Below are 15,264 nucleotides of genomic sequence, written 5' to 3' on the forward strand. Positions count from 1 at the left end.
TGACTGACTTGCACTTTAGTGTCACAACAGCAATTCAAGTTCATGTTTTTACCTTAGCACTGGAGCTCTTGCCCGGCCTACGCTCGGCAGAGGGTTTGACTCCTTTTGTGTGTGAGGGGGGACAAACTACGAGATTCTAGCACCTAAAGCTTGCAGCGTCCTCCAACACTGTGAGCGAGAAGTGAATGCGTTTCAATAACACATCAGTACCACACGTGACAGATTGACAACCACCAGAATAAAATCAATTGAAAAAAAAAGTATCAACCCTGACCATCTGCAGCAGCTTTACATGACATGCACTTTGTTTGCACCCAGAATGAGAGAAGGGGGAAAAAATTGGAACATTTCCTCATAGCCAATAGGTGTGTGCTCGAGTCAAGTCCACAAAGTCATGGAACAAGTCGTACAGGTCTTCTAGCTAAGCACTTCTTTGCATAGATCAATTGAAACACTATTGACGCCTTAGGCTTTGCTTACCTGGGTTACTGCAGCAGAACCTAAGGTGCAAGGTCTGAGGAAGGGGAACACTGCAAAGATCAGATATATATATATATATATATTGCACTGTTTGCAGTCAAAAGGATTTCTACTTTCTGATCTGGTCATCATTCATTCAATCATAAATCAATGTTCATTTGTCAGTACCGGACAAGTCCATCACATGCTCAAATAGAACATTAGCAAAGAGAAGGCTAAGCATGCTACACTGTAACGTCTCTTCTTCGCTTTCTGATTAACATATGATGCAGAAGAAAGAAGGGGTAGGGGCAGGGGCATTTAAAAAGGACAGTCAAGTCAACAACCGACTACCTCTAGCAAAACGTCCGACACAAAAGTTAACAATTCAACGTCTCGAACATGTGACAGTCAAACGTCTTACGCCGCGTTTCAGAACATTGGATACTTACCCGAGGCAAAAAGGGAACATGGCAGGATTTGACAAAAGAATGTAAATATTGATATACTTTGCAAGCATCAAAAGGCTCAGTTTTGTACTTACAGGATGGCAGGGCTCAACTTGGATGAAGACTGCGAGCCTACAATTCTCATAGCTCATATTGGATAGACACCAAGTGGCACAGCAAAAATCATTTGTTTTTTGCATTTTTTTTTTATCATAAAACATGTTTAAAAAAAAACGTACATTAGTTTACAGTCAGAAAGTTTCAATGCATCAATGTCATACAGCGGCAAATTTACCTGACTGTCCTAGAGGAAAAAAAACACAAAAATAGGGACACTAAAACAGGCAGCACGTTTATCCTCTGAGCAACAAAGTACAAAAATACTTGCTTACCGCTCGTCTACACTTGCCTGTGGAGGAGGAAGTGTCTATATCAAGGCAAAACAAACATACTAGCGCCACCATGTCAACAAAGAGTACCACCGCACCGCAGTTTGTGTAATATGGATCACTTCCTGTTCTGACGTCTGGCTACAGATTCAAGTCAAAGCATGGAAGGTTCAACAAAAAAACACATGGAGTGTCTTATAGACAGTTGGAGAGAAACAGGACAGGATCACTTTGTGTCAACCACATTGAAAACCCACACACGGCCCTGCTAACATTTCTAAGCCGCCCCCCCCACCTTCAAAAAAAGACAAACATACCCCCATTTCTCTAAGGTGATGCCCACTTACCCACACAGGAGGTTTCAGTTTGTTTTATTGCAAAAACACAACAGGCAATAGCATTTTTAAAACTGAGATGATTTACATGGTAATGTCTACAGTTTAAGAATGAACATGACTTCTAACCACATTGAATGTAGATACATGGCTGGAATGACCACATGAAGAGTTACCGCACTAAAAACAAAGCATTTACAAGAGAGAAAAAGAAAATAAATGTGGAGGTCGTGCTCGCCGGGTAATCTGCCATCTATGTCAAACACTTTCAAACCAAGGAAATTTAAGATCTTCATCAAGGCGTCAGCATCCAAACATTTAACAAAAGGATTTGTTTCGACAATGAAGCATTTACTTTATGTCCACTTCACATTACTGGCCCTGTGCAGGAGAAATACATAGAAGATACATTGCATGTTAACAGCGGAAACAGTGGACTCCCAAAATAAACAGCTCATGTCCTGTTTAGGAAGGAAAGTTTGGGTTAAAAAGTGCCACGTTGCAGCTGCACTCACTGGAACCCTGTAACAGCCTGCGGGGGCAAGGAGGTTAGGAAGCAATCATGGACCATTCCATGCACATTCTAATCTCGAAGGAGGGGGCGTACCTGAGGGGCTTGTGGTGCTGCACCCATGGTCTGAGGATTGCCTGTGCCATAGTAAGCCGCCTGCTGCCGGTAGTACTCGGCCCAGGCGGCGCTATAGTCTGGTTGGCCACCGGCCTGGGTGGCTGGGGCCGCAGCTGCTGGTGCCGCCGGCTGAGGAGCAGCTTGACCTGGAAGTAAAAGGGGAAGACTTGAGGCAAAACTAAAACATAGCAATCCCAGGTATAAACACTAAAGACTTCCACCATAGCCAATAGAATAGCGTCAAGTAGCTAATTCATGAATGATAGGATGAACATTTACCTCAGATCTACCTTACTATTTACAGTGGTGTGAAAAAGTGTTTGGCCGCTTGCTCCCCCCCACCCACCCACCTACATGGACCTGTGCGAAAAAGTGATTGCCCCCTAAACCTAATAAGTGGTTGGGCCACCCTTAGCAGCAACAAGTGCAGTCAAGCGTTTGTGATAACTTGCAATGAGTCTCTTTCAGCGCTGTGGAAGAATTTTGGCCTACTCATCTTTGCAGAATTGTTGTAATTCAGCCACATTGAAGGGTTTTTCAGCATGAACCGCCTTTTTAAGGTCATGCCACAGCATCTCAATATGATTCAGGTCAGGACTTTGACTAGGCCACTCCAAAGTCTTCATTTTGTTTTTCTTCAGCCATTCACAGGTGGACTTGCTGGGGTGCTTTGGATCATTGACCTGCTGCAGAACCCGAGTTTGTTTCGGCAGGAGGTCACGAACAGATGGCAGGACATTCTCCTTCAAGATTTTTTGGTAGACAAAATTCATGGTTCCATTTATCACAGCAAGTTTTCCACATCCTGAAGCAGCAAAACTGCCCCAGACCATCACACTACCACATTATACTGTTGGTATGATGTTCTTTTTCTGAAATACGGCTTTACTTTTTACACCACATGTAATGGAACACATAACTTCCAAAAAGTTAGTGTCTAGTCAGACCAGAGTATTTTCCCAAAACGTCTTGGGGATCCTCCCAGATGTTTTCTGGCAAAATTGAAACAAGCCTTAATGTTGTTTTTGTTCAGCAGTGGCTTTAGTCTTGAAACTCTGCCATGCAGGCCGTTTTTGCCCAGAATCTGTCTTTTGGTGGAGTCATGAACATTGACCTTAACTGAAGCAAGTGAGGACTGCAGTTCTTTAGGGTCTTTTGAGACCTTTTGGATGAGTCGTTGCTGCGGTCTTGGGATAATTTTGGTTGGCTGGCCACCCCTGGGAAGGTTCACTGTTCCATGATTTTGCCATTTGTGGCTCTCACTTTGGTTCACTGGAGTCCCAAAGCTTTGGCAATTTTATAACCTTTTCCCAGACTAATAGATCTGAATTACTTTTTCTCATTTGTTCCGGTATTTCTTTAGATCTAGGTATGATGTCTTCTAGCTTTTGAGGATCTTTTGGTCTACTTCACTTTGTCAGGCAGGTCCTACTTAAGTGATTTATTGAGAACAGCAGGTGTGGCAATAATCAGGCCTGGGTGTGGCTGAAGAAATTGACCTCAGGTGTGATAAACCACAGTTATGTTTGTTTGGGGTTTCTCCCCCCCCCCCACAGAGACATGTAGGTTTGGATTTTTTTCCCCCCCCTTAAAAAGTTTCAAAACAGTATTTTGTGTTCAGGTGTGTTTTCACTGACAAATATTTATTTGCTCATTCATTTATTTGACTAATACATATTTGTTTGATGATCTGAAACTTGTGTGACAAACATGCCAAAAAAAAATGAAAATCAGGAAGGGGGCAAGCACTTTCAAACCACTGTGTAAGAAGGGGAACGAACCCACCACCAATCTCTCAGAATGGGGGTCAGAAACCTTCTGCTTTTATATTGGGAGGCTGTCAGAGCAACATCTCTATTATAAAAGAGCTGCATGACGAGCACAGCCACCCATCCCAGGCACAAGGACACCTACCTTGTTTCTTGTAGTACTCCTCCCAAGCTTTAGTGTAGTCCTGAGGTTGTTGACTCTGTTGACCTGCAGAGAGAACAATTTGTCCTTCAGTATACCGCGCCATCATCCGAGATCCACAACAGCATTCACAGTATGCACAGCCCACATACACAACAGGACACTGTCCAATCAATGGAACGCTGAAGCACACTTTGCAGCAGTGAGCCAATAATAGCACATCCAACAAATTATGTTGGAAATAAGACTATTCCTAAACTCAGGAAATTTTTTGTTCACATCTCAGTCCAGGAGACAAGAGTATGGTGCAGTCTAAACAGCACAGGCCGTTCAAGGTGAACCCATGTGGAGATGCACTGAAAAAAAAAAAAAAAAATCAAAACAGCTCCACGGCAAGCTTCAAGTACTGATAACTACTACCCAGACCTGCAAAAGGCCGAGAGCCTGGTTGCTGTTTAGACTGTTGCATGTTGAATAGGTGTACACTGAGACTACAGTCATATACCCATTTTCTTGTAATAATCCTCCCAGGCCTTGGTGTAATCTGCCTGTCCACTCTGACCTGCAGCCTGTGGGTCACCTGTTAAAAAAAATGGTACTTGTAATTAATAAATCCTTCTGAGTAGGTTTTCCTCCACCTGCCTGGGGAGGCTGTCAACCAAAAGATGGTGGACAAACTACCATGTCCCTGGCCTATTATAAAAAAAAAAAAAAATGCTTTAAAAAGGGAGCTGGGGAGAGAAGTTAGTCTCCTGTCAACCAAAAGAAAGTTTAAGACTAGTGAGGTGAGGCTAGTCCACTACACTATACGTCTTCCACGCTAACTGGAGTGGAGGGGGCGCTCATCCAGGATTATTACCTTGACCATTGGACTGAGTCGTGCCTGGTGCTCCACTGGTGGGGGTCATTGGAGCCTGAGGTTGTTGACCATACTGGGCGTAGTAGGCTGCCCACGCTGCAGCATTTGCATCAGCTGCTGCTTTGTCTGAACCCATGGTAGGAAAAACATTTTCAGGCAAGCCTGTCATGCAGGACATGACTAGTTAACCCATTTCCTGTGGTGTCAGGCACTCACTTGGGTCAGGCTGTCCCTGTTGCCAGTGCGGGTAGCCATTGCCCCACCCCTGAGGCTGGTATGGAGCTGGGGGACCACTGAAAGAAATAAACAGTTACAAGTTTTGCTCTTATGATCAACTTAGATCGCAGTAGTCCTCCATAGTCCAGCGTGGTTAATTGGTTGCCGACCTGACCTGACCTAAGTGAATTTTCGCAGAGTAGGATTCAATATTAATAAATAGAATATTTTCAGAGTCACGGCATTAAAAAAAAAAAACTGTTTACAATCTTCTAAATATGGTTTAAAATTAGAGCCCTCTAGACAAGAAATTACACCTATGTAGTCACATTTACACTCCTATTTACACTGTTATTAGCTAATATAGTAGATATAATCAGAAAATAAGACAAGATAACAGACTCAGATGTTAGCAGTTTCTTGGTTTTTTTATCAGCATACTTCTGGTGGTGGCTATTGTTTCATCAATGTATGCGGCTTTAAATGGCTTGACACTCTTATTACCCAAAATAGTAGACAAAATAAGAGTAAATAAGCCACTTAAGACGTAAATAAAACCCCTGCTTGCGCAGCGTCACAGTAAATGTGTTCCCTTGGGGACCTTAGTTGTGGGCGGAGGGATATGTGTAGTGGTGGGCGGAGAGATATGTGGAGGACAGGAAGTGACGTCAAAGGTTCAGAGTTGACTTTTAGCTTTTCAAGGGTTATGGACCCCACAGTGTGTGGACCTGTGTGGTCATTATGATGATTACGTTATTATTGTGCCTGTTGTGAGAATTTAAACCTGTAGTAAATACACCTAGTGGTCAAGGGGTGTCACAATACACCCAACTCATGAGACGAGGCACGACATTGAGTCTACGAGACGAGATTTTAACATTAAAGGAGTACAATGAAAAAAAAATATGACTACACAATAGGCCTGTTACAATACATTTTGCTGGATAATTGTCCTGCAAATTGTCTCATTGATATTGACAACCTTTTTTGAGACAATTTATCATTAATTATACGGTATAATTAGAGTACATTGTATCAAAAGCAATGCATTTTAATTTCTCATGGGCTTTTCCCCTTTGTAATTGGCATGTTAAGGGCTTTTAAATAAAATAAATGAAACAAAAAAAGAAAAAAAAACTAAACAATGAAAATAGAATGGACTCACTATCACAACCAAAAACAAAAAAATAGACCCTGTCTGTTACCAAAACAAAAACAAAACACTCCAATAAAAAGCACACACAACAATAAATAAAACAGTATCAATTCTCACAAAATTGCATTTGAATAAATGGACTTAGGATATTATTCCTCAACAGGAAGGCTTAACACACAGCGAACGACACTGAGCATGCACCATTTTTCACCATTTTGTCTTGATTTACTTTGCCAACCAAACGTCTCAGTAAGCGTTGAGTGTTTTCCCCAGTTGGAAACGCTCGACAGGATGGTTGTTTGTGTCGTATTCCCCTTCTTCATAGTCACTACCTTCTAGAAAATGCCACATACTGGTTCATGCGTGTTCATGTGCTCACCTTGTTAATTCTGTTTAAAACCAAAATATTCCCAGAGGGAGGTTGATGTCATTGCATCTTCAGGATCGAAGATTGGCTGCTGATCTGCTGTATTTTAAAGATTGGATTAATACCGGCTTCTGCCACAAGATCAGGCCGATCCAGTTGCCGTAGAACGTTCGTAACTGGTTGCCACTCTCGCCTCCCGTAAGAAGAAGAAAACGCAACACCACCATGCAGAAATATGCTTGGTGCACCGTGGTGAAGTTAGTTTCAAGTTGGACATTGGATATTCGGCTATGGAGCTATAGAAGTAGTTCCCTCTCACTGTGTCACGGTGCAGGGAGCTCTCACGGGAATTCAAACACTACTAAACATGGCCAAGCGGCAAAAAACCTTGGAAACACCTCTGTTACGGAGCGTGAATGGAGGCTAGCAGGGTTAGGTTAGTTTCGCAGAGCATGCTAATGCGGCTGTGTGCGCGCCCCGCGCGACTCAGGCTGGATGAGTATATTTTCAACTTGTCGTTTTACCACTTTAATGTAAGGACCATTTTACAATGCCCACTGATAACGTGGAGGTTCTCAGTCAAAATAGACAAGAGGCACCTTTATTCTTGCACCCAGCACATACCAACCGTCAATTGCCGTTCTCAACACACACACACAACACATTTCCCGCCTTCAAAAGAAGAGCACTCTGTCACGTTTGTCTAATTGTGTACACAAAATAAGGGAGTCAAATATCTTACATTAACGCAATAGGTAATACATCTGTGACTACATCTTCCTTAATCACAATTTTTACAGTTTGTTGAAGATTTTGTAGCATATGTGCTGAGGCTGACATCCCATGTCATGGCTGACATGTCAAGCAATCCCAACTATCCCTTTAATGCGCGCTTTCCATAATGCCTTGCACATTGTCACTTCCATATTACATTTATCCTTCATAGTAGCAATGCCATAGTTCAGTCTGATTTGCTTCTGACTGCCCTGTTCTCACGAGACAGCTTCTCGTCACAAGACACGCCTATTACACTCACAATTACAATGCTTCTTCTGCCTTGTAAGTTTGCAATTCAGTTGATTTAGTTAGTTCATTTAGCCATTTTTACGCATGAAAATACTTCATAGGCCAAAAGTACAATTTGCTTAAATATGCTTTTTTTTTTTTAACTTTTTAATTGTGTGTGTTGTTTTTTTTTTTTTTTTTTTTTTTTTTTTTACGATATCGTGAGGGAGTGATGTTCGAACCATGATGTAGCAAAGGACGACTGTATTTTACTTACTGTGGTCCTGGGGGTCCTTGGTTGTAAGGTCCAGGGTTGTATGGACCCATCGGAGCTCCAGGAGGTCCTGGTGGTCCAGGAGGACCATGTGGGCCTGGACCTCCATGTGGACCAGGAGGACCATGTGGGCCACCCATTGGAGTAACAGGTCCCTGGTTTGAAAAAAAAAAAAAGAATAAAAAATACTGCAGATCTACTGCCCATTATACGCCTATACAGACACGCTGACTCACCCCAATTTTCTCCTCCACCAGCTGTCTGGCGTAGTCTATCTGCTGGGGGGAGCCCCTGACTGTGAACATTTTAACATTGGGGTCTGAGTTTGGTGGAGGGTTCCTCTGCAGCTCAATCCTGGCTCCTGACTGTTGGCTGATGCATTTAATGGTCTCACCACCTGAAGAAGTAGTCATCACAATCCTACTTAATTCTTCATACCCAGCCTTTGCTATGTCAAAAGGATTGCCACAAAGTTATCTTGCCTTTTCCAATGATGAGGCCAGTCTTCATGGTTGGAACAGTGAAGGTAAACTCCTGCAGGCCACCAGGCGGACCCATGTTCCAATTGCCCTGCCCACGTCCTCGGCCTCTTCCGCCACCGTGACCAGGAGGACCTCCAGCCTGGACACTCCTCAGCAGGTCCGTAATGATTTCTGCTGCATGCTGAGCCTGGTCAGGAGGACCCATGATCTGTGCTATCCTGTCTGGTGCACTGCCATCATCTGGAAGGCAATAATACGTATGTTATATGCCATCATTGACAGAAAACTGGTTTGTCTTAATGTGTCTTTAGTCTCAGATCATTTAAGGTTAGGTGTATCCATCAGCCTGTCAGAGTGGTGCATGAGTTCTCATCATAGACCAATAATTCATCAAAAAAACATCCAAGATGGGTCTGATAACTCACCTGGTTTAAACTGGATCCTGACGCCCGTGTCACTCTGTATTTTCTTGATCATCTCTCCATTTCTGCCAATGACAATTCCAACCGCAAACCGAGGAACAGGAACCTTGGGAGGCAGAGGAAGAACACAATGAAAGTTGCTGGATAATACTTGTCCCCTCAGAAAGAAAGGGGGGAAAAAACAAAAAAAAACTTACGTCTAAGCTGTCCCCTCCGATCCTGGAGCCGTATTCGCCCCTCTGCTCTCTAAAGCCCTGTTCTCTGATTAGCTCCATCACCATCTCTTTAGCTTGCTGCAAAAGACAGTTTCATTCAGGTCAATGTATTCTCATTAGGAAAAGAATAGCAGCTGAATATCAGGAAGCACGATGCCCCACCTGAACTTTAAATGGCTCTCCTGAAATACGGAGAGGTTTGTCTGCGCCTGTGTTTTGGGGGCCATCTTGGATCATGACCATCTTCACTCCCGCCCTTTCCTACAATAATAGTAAACACATAAGTGTGTTCTGACCCAGCCCTGGCAACCATGAACATTGGCCTGTTCCATTCCCAACACTAACCTGAAGGCTCTTGATGGTCTCGCCTCCCTTCCCAATGACCAAGCCAGCTTTTGAGGCAGGAACCATAATCTCCTGAACGGTCATGCCTGGGCCATCGCTGTGATGGAACGCTGGGGCTGGTCGCCCCTTCTCAACAATCTCCTGGAGCAACCTCTTTGCTGTCCTGTTCATACAAGAATGGCAATGTCACACACAAAGTAGCACAGCACAATACTGTGGTACCTCAGTTTTCATTCAATACTAGAGCTTCAACAATTAAATTTTTGATCAATTTTAATCAATTACCCAATTAATCGACAACTATTTTGGTAATCGATTAATCATTTTTTGATTTAAATATGTAAATATCCTCTGATTTCAGTCTCTCAAATGTGAATATTGTTTAATTTCCTTCGTCATCCATGAAAGCAGACCTATTTATCTGTGTTTTACCCAAAACAAGATATTCACGCACACAAACAGTGGACATTTTTGCCTCTTTTCTGATATGTTGCGGACCAAACCACAAACTGTAGGTGCTTTTTTATTATTAGTTCGGTCCATCTATGGCTTAACCAATTACGCCATTAATTGAAACAAACATCCGATTAATCGATTAAGAAAATGATCATGATGCTATTTTTGTGTACATTTGTTTTACTGAAGCTATTTGACAAACATTACATTTTTTTTATTTTTTATATTTTAACAGAATATTCAAGCAACAACCGGGTGTTTGTGCACGTATTTGCTCTGTCAGTTCAAATCTTCTATTTCTAAATAAAGAGGCGGAAATTTAAAATTTGTTTTATCCGAATCATCAAAAAAATAAATCGACCGATTAATCGGTTATTAAAATAATCGTTAGTTGCAGCCCTATTAAATACCAAAGAAGTAGTTATGTTTTTTTTTTTTAACCCTAACACCAACAACGTATTTTGCGGGGGTTTTTGCATGTTAGGCTAAAAAAATTACGCAACTCCCCACTAATGCATTTGGCTTCAGAGCAAATTTAAGCCCTAAGAACGGCTAATAGGAAGCAGAGGTGCATTTGATAAGAGCTCATGTGGATGGAAGAAACACACGACAGGAAGAAGTGAAAGAGCGTGCAGAAGGTTATGCATTGTAGAGAAATTTTAATGTGTGGACACGTGCACATACATGCACGCCCATGCCCACACAGTTCAGTTCCAAATGTGAAAACTGTAAATAGTTCATGGTGTTATATTTGTAAACAAATTGATACATTGATGTAAAAAAAAAAAAAGTTTTGTTGTGGTATAGTTGTTTCAATATTTCAGCTATCACAAACATTCGTTGGCCCCAATTTAGTAGCCACACTCCAAAAAAAGTACGGACGGTGAGTCAGCAATACGTAGGGTGCTTTGTTTGGGAACTCACTTTTGTGGAATTAGTTTGTTACATGCAAAGTACGAAAACAAAGGCAACATTTTGGCAAAAACTGAATCATACAGTAGCTGTGTGACTGTAGCTTAAAAATGAAGTAAGGAGGCACAATACTTACATGATGGATTCTGGTGGTCCTGTCAATGTCACTGATCTATCAGGCATGCCTCCACTGTCTACAAGACAATATTTACAACTCTTGTAAAAACAAGTTAGTTCTTCTTGTTTACAGTGCCCAAATCTAAGCTAAACTTACCAGGAGCAATCTGTATTTTGCACCCGGACTCCTGCTGCAGACGTGATATTTGTTCACCGCCTCTTCCAATAACTAGAAAAGAATAACGTGTTAACTCCTCATATTCTATAGCTAACACTGACCAGATACGAGTTAATTCCTCATATTCCATAGCTAACCCTGACCAGATAGAAGCTAATAAGTGCTGAATGAACTCACTAAATCCAACCATTCCATCAGGAACCTTGTATTCTTCTGATGCTGACCTGAGAAAGTGGGTGAGAAAATTATAAAAATCGTTTTGTACATTGAATTGTGAGGTAACCTGAGTGGCACACTGCTGAATTAGCTCACCTCGAGGGGCCACCAATTCCTCCCATGGCAGAAAAAGCTGGGGGGGGGGGGGGGGGGGGGGATTAATTGTAATGAGATACCACCTTACTATAAATACACTTTACAAATTTACCACCAACTGTTGCTATCATCAGTTAACCCACCATCATTGGTTGCCACTTTCTTCGTCTCTGGTTGGTCTACAACATAACAAAAGCAGCGTCAGTATGTGTTACAGTGCGAGCCAAAGAAGTCTGGTCAACCTTGTGGGCTCGCCACCGTACTGGCATGCGTCTCAAGCTAGTATGCGTCCTAACACCAACCTTACCCCATACACTGGAAATGTCAGCATTGTTTTGCAGTATATGGCAAAGAGGAGACCGCACCTATAGCCCAGTACCCATTCACTGAGCTTATAATTTTATTTCTTTAACAGTTAAAGTAGGGCTGGGCAATATGGACCAAAACTCATCACACGTCATAATACACTGACGGGTAAGTGCCCAAGTCCGAATAAGGTTCAAGTGTAAAGTGTAAGAGTGTCATTTAATGAAGAATAACAAACATTTTCGGTTGAGATCCCGCTCTGTAAAACAGGACGATATTCACCCCGGTGACATCGCACCTCCAGGATGCGTGAGTCTCCACTGCAATGTGCAGCGGGGACTTTACTTTCACTTTTATGTTACCAAATAGCAGAAACTCTCCAACGACGCCAGAAAAAAAGCTAGATTTGTCGCTAGTTGCTTTTGAGAAAATATGTTGCCAAGAGGGTTTGGAATGTCACCAGATCTAGCACGAAGAGGGGCGGGGCAGTAGCCTCGCTAAGGAGCCCTGACCCACACAGCAGTGATGAGTGAGGCAGACCTCCATGTCAAGATACAACAGAACAGCCCAAATGCAGTCTAGATCGATATGAACGATATGTTTGTTTTTTATATCGTGTTTCAAAGAAATATTGATATATCGCCCAGCCCTAAGTTAAAGTATCACAAATTGAGAATGCCGTTGGCTAATAATGGCTGCAGAGCTGCTGCAATTCTTTGTGCCTAACTTTACAAATAAAATTGCAATGATTAAAACCTGCACACATCCCTTGAATGAGATTACAGCATCATTACAGTGTATCAGAAAAGAAACCGAATGGGCATACGCTATCAATTTATTGGGTACACCTGGACAATCAACTCAAACACCACAGCCCTGCAACAAATCATCCTATAATGCGTAAATACATATACAAATATTATTGGGTCTATTACCAAGTTGACCCAAATGTAAGACGACCTCTTTTCCGGAAAAATACATACAAATGTTCAAGAGAAATTGTGTTGGTGATGCTGCCTCGCAGCGCTGTGTGTTTTAGGCATGCAGCACGGGTTGGTTTGCATGTATAAACCTCCAGACCGCAAACATAAGACAACCGCGTCTTCCGCAAAAGAGGAGAAAAAAAATAATTAGATTTGGGTCACTGTGGTAATTAATAATCCTGGGAGGTGGTACTTTCTGGGGAAAAAAGGTATGGGGAACCTCTGATTTGAAAGGCATGATGATTTGTTTCTGGGGCTGTTGTATAAATACAGGGCTCCAGACAGCAACGAAATGGTCGCATTTTGACAATAAAATAGGATTCAAGATTCAAGAGTTTTTATTGTTATGACACACTGCGAGTGAATTTTTTATCTACTCGCACAGGAGCGACCAGATAAAATTTTGCATCCCGTATTTACTTGACAAGGGGCATCCCTTTTACCGTGAGAATGGAAAATAATCTGTGCCATGTGTAGTCAACTGACAACAGCTTGTCACAGTCTAAGCACATTGATGCCAACGTATGAGATCGTTCACATTTGAAATTGCATTCAAGTTCGGCTTTTCTACCATCTTAGTTTACACATTTTGCCTAACTCCACTGTCAGCGGAAGCTAACTAACTAGAGTTATCTGCCTAGCATCTGGTCCACAGACTCTAAATGTGACTTTTTTTTGTTAAACCACAATAACATTTTGTTTTTTAAACAAACATGCAATGTGGTTTGTTGGGAGCTAGTTTTTGTCAAACAGGGAAGCTACGATGGCTATCACAATCATGTGGTATGTGCTAACTTTTTCCAAACGGTCACTTAACCTTGCTCTCATTACCATTAGAATAACTGTCATCTTCAAAACACTAGTGTGTCCTAGTTGTTTAACATAAACACGTAGTGTGTCCAGCCTTAAATTAGTGACGCTATCATGGGACCTAGCAGTAGCTAGCTACAGTAGCTCGTGAACTACCTGTAGCTCGCCATCAGATCAGTTGAGTAGCTAACCAAAGAATATTTGCTTAAACTCTTAATATTTATTATGACTGTTCAATTCAGACATAATGCCTGTATCTAATGGCAAATGACCACTAAATAGCATAAAGAAAATGAGCACACTGAGTGAAGATGTGCTTTGCAAATAAAGTGCAATTTAAATGTTGTCAGTCACATAAAAGAGAAATAGCTCACTTTTCCTTTTTTGGTCAAGGTAGTTTTAATTGTACTGGAAGTTGGATACGCCTGTGCTATCATAAACCTGGACACAATGTACAGTATACCGTTTTATATAAAGCAGGACAGATTTATACAAGAAAGATATTTAAATTATTTTATTCCGTTAAGCGTCGGCCCCAACCCAAATACATCCCTAAATGTTCTGCTTGCGCTTCTAAAATTTTAAGTTAGGGGCCACTGTGCTGCTTGTAAAAATAGTCTGGAGCCCTGAAATATAATTCATATTATCACGAAGCGGGTGGTGTTAGTAACAAACACATGTGATCTTTTAGGACAAAAATGAACGTGCATATGAATTCATGGGAATAAGTTAAAATAGCAGATCTACTGTTAATTATCATTTAGTCGTCAATACAACATACACAAGGCAAGCATCATCATTAACAAGACTAGCATGGAATCGATTTGAGCCACTGACCGATATTCAGGTTAGGCATGGGAAAATACCCACCAGCGTCCTCCAGGGGCCTTTTCTGGCCTCCGTAGCCGAAATCGCCCGTTGATGGTGCTGCAACGCCATCGCCGCCTATTTTCGCTGCGATCTGAAACATAATAATGATGACAATAACAACAACAACAACAACAACAAAAGCTGCACCACCACAAAATCAAAGATCAAAAACTTTGAAGCAGCAGCCCGAGACGACATGAGTCCTGCGGCCTTGTGCTACACTCGTTTCCGGAAGGGGGAAGCAACAAAGGAATGGCCATAAGCTCGTGGTGGCTCACTTTAGCGCGCATAATAAAACGTGTAGCTATTGTTCGGATGTGCGTGTGGTAAAATATACAGTGTTTACAGTTGTGCTTCTTCTGTTTAGCTTTTGCGGCAACCGTTGGTGTGGTGTTATGGGAACATCTGCGGCTAACTAGCTTAGCTTAAGGCGAGGCCGCCAGTAGGTAAAAGAACGCACCGAAATCTGACATTCACACGTCAAAGGTGTAATTCTGAACTGACAAAAGCACGAAAGGAGCGCTCTTACCTGTCGCGCTCTCTGAAGGGCGTCTTTAAAAGCATCATTCATTCCGCCGCCGGAGGACGGGGGAGCCACGCTGCTGTAGTCCGCCATATCTGCTGCTCTTCTCCTCCACAGCGTTACAAGATGGCGGCTGACATGCTGGCGGAAGACGCTTCAATTCCCGGGGATACTTGTTGTCGCGCGATACTTGACTGGTGTGACGTTATTCCTTCTTTGTTTCCTCCTTATAAATTCGTTATACTGTAGTTTTTGTAGTGGACTTTGTTTTAGCCTGTATGAGCT

At 42.2% G+C, this 15,264-nt stretch overlaps 1 protein-coding gene across 8 annotated transcripts; it reads right to left on the reverse strand.

The window, feature by feature from the left end:
- Nucleotides 1–1,094: 1,094 nt before the first annotated feature.
- fubp1 (far upstream element (FUSE) binding protein 1) lies at nucleotides 1,095–15,153 on the reverse strand. 8 transcript variants are annotated; one of them, XM_054757481.1, is made up of 20 exons: nucleotides 14,986–15,153; nucleotides 14,424–14,547; nucleotides 11,631–11,666; nucleotides 11,488–11,524; nucleotides 11,353–11,399; nucleotides 11,155–11,226; nucleotides 11,017–11,074; nucleotides 9,513–9,675; nucleotides 9,330–9,428; nucleotides 9,150–9,245; nucleotides 8,956–9,058; nucleotides 8,531–8,770; nucleotides 8,285–8,445; nucleotides 8,052–8,203; nucleotides 5,245–5,323; nucleotides 5,031–5,160; nucleotides 4,677–4,751; nucleotides 4,175–4,237; nucleotides 2,240–2,406; nucleotides 1,095–2,013 (listed from the first exon to the last, which is right to left on the reverse strand). In XM_054757481.1, the coding sequence occupies exons 1-20, from the start codon at nucleotides 15,070–15,072 to the stop codon at nucleotides 2,005–2,007; spliced, it is 1,998 nt and encodes a 665-aa protein (XP_054613456.1). In that variant the 5' UTR covers nucleotides 15,073–15,153; the 3' UTR covers nucleotides 1,095–2,004. The 8 variants fall into 8 exon arrangements, with proteins under 8 accessions (XP_054613456.1, XP_054613501.1, XP_054613464.1 ...); XM_054757526.1 differs by having other exon boundaries at nucleotides 1,095–2,406; nucleotides 5,031–5,156; nucleotides 5,247–5,323; nucleotides 14,457–14,547; XM_054757489.1 differs by having other exon boundaries at nucleotides 1,095–2,406; nucleotides 14,457–14,547.
- Nucleotides 15,154–15,264: the final 111 nt, after the last annotated feature.

The sequence above is a fragment of the Dunckerocampus dactyliophorus genome, chromosome 2, assembly GCF_027744805.1.
Source record: "Dunckerocampus dactyliophorus isolate RoL2022-P2 chromosome 2, RoL_Ddac_1.1, whole genome shotgun sequence".
NCBI classification, from domain to species: Eukaryota; Metazoa; Chordata; class Actinopteri; order Syngnathiformes; family Syngnathidae; genus Dunckerocampus; species Dunckerocampus dactyliophorus.

Excerpts from the sequence above, each read along its gene's own strand:
- fubp1 (XM_054757465.1), bottom strand. The coding sequence starts at position 15,072 with ATGGCGGACTACAGCAGCGTGGCTCCCCCGTCCTCCGGCGGCGGAATG. Across the intron at positions 11,667-14,423 it reads CATGCCTAACCTGAATATCG|ACCAACCAGAGACGAAGAAA; the intron begins GTCAGTGGCTCA and ends GTTATGTTGTAG. Across the intron at positions 11,400-11,487 it reads GGAATTGGTGGCCCCTCGAG|GTCAGCATCAGAAGAATACA; the intron begins GTGAGCTAATTC and ends CCACTTTCTCAG.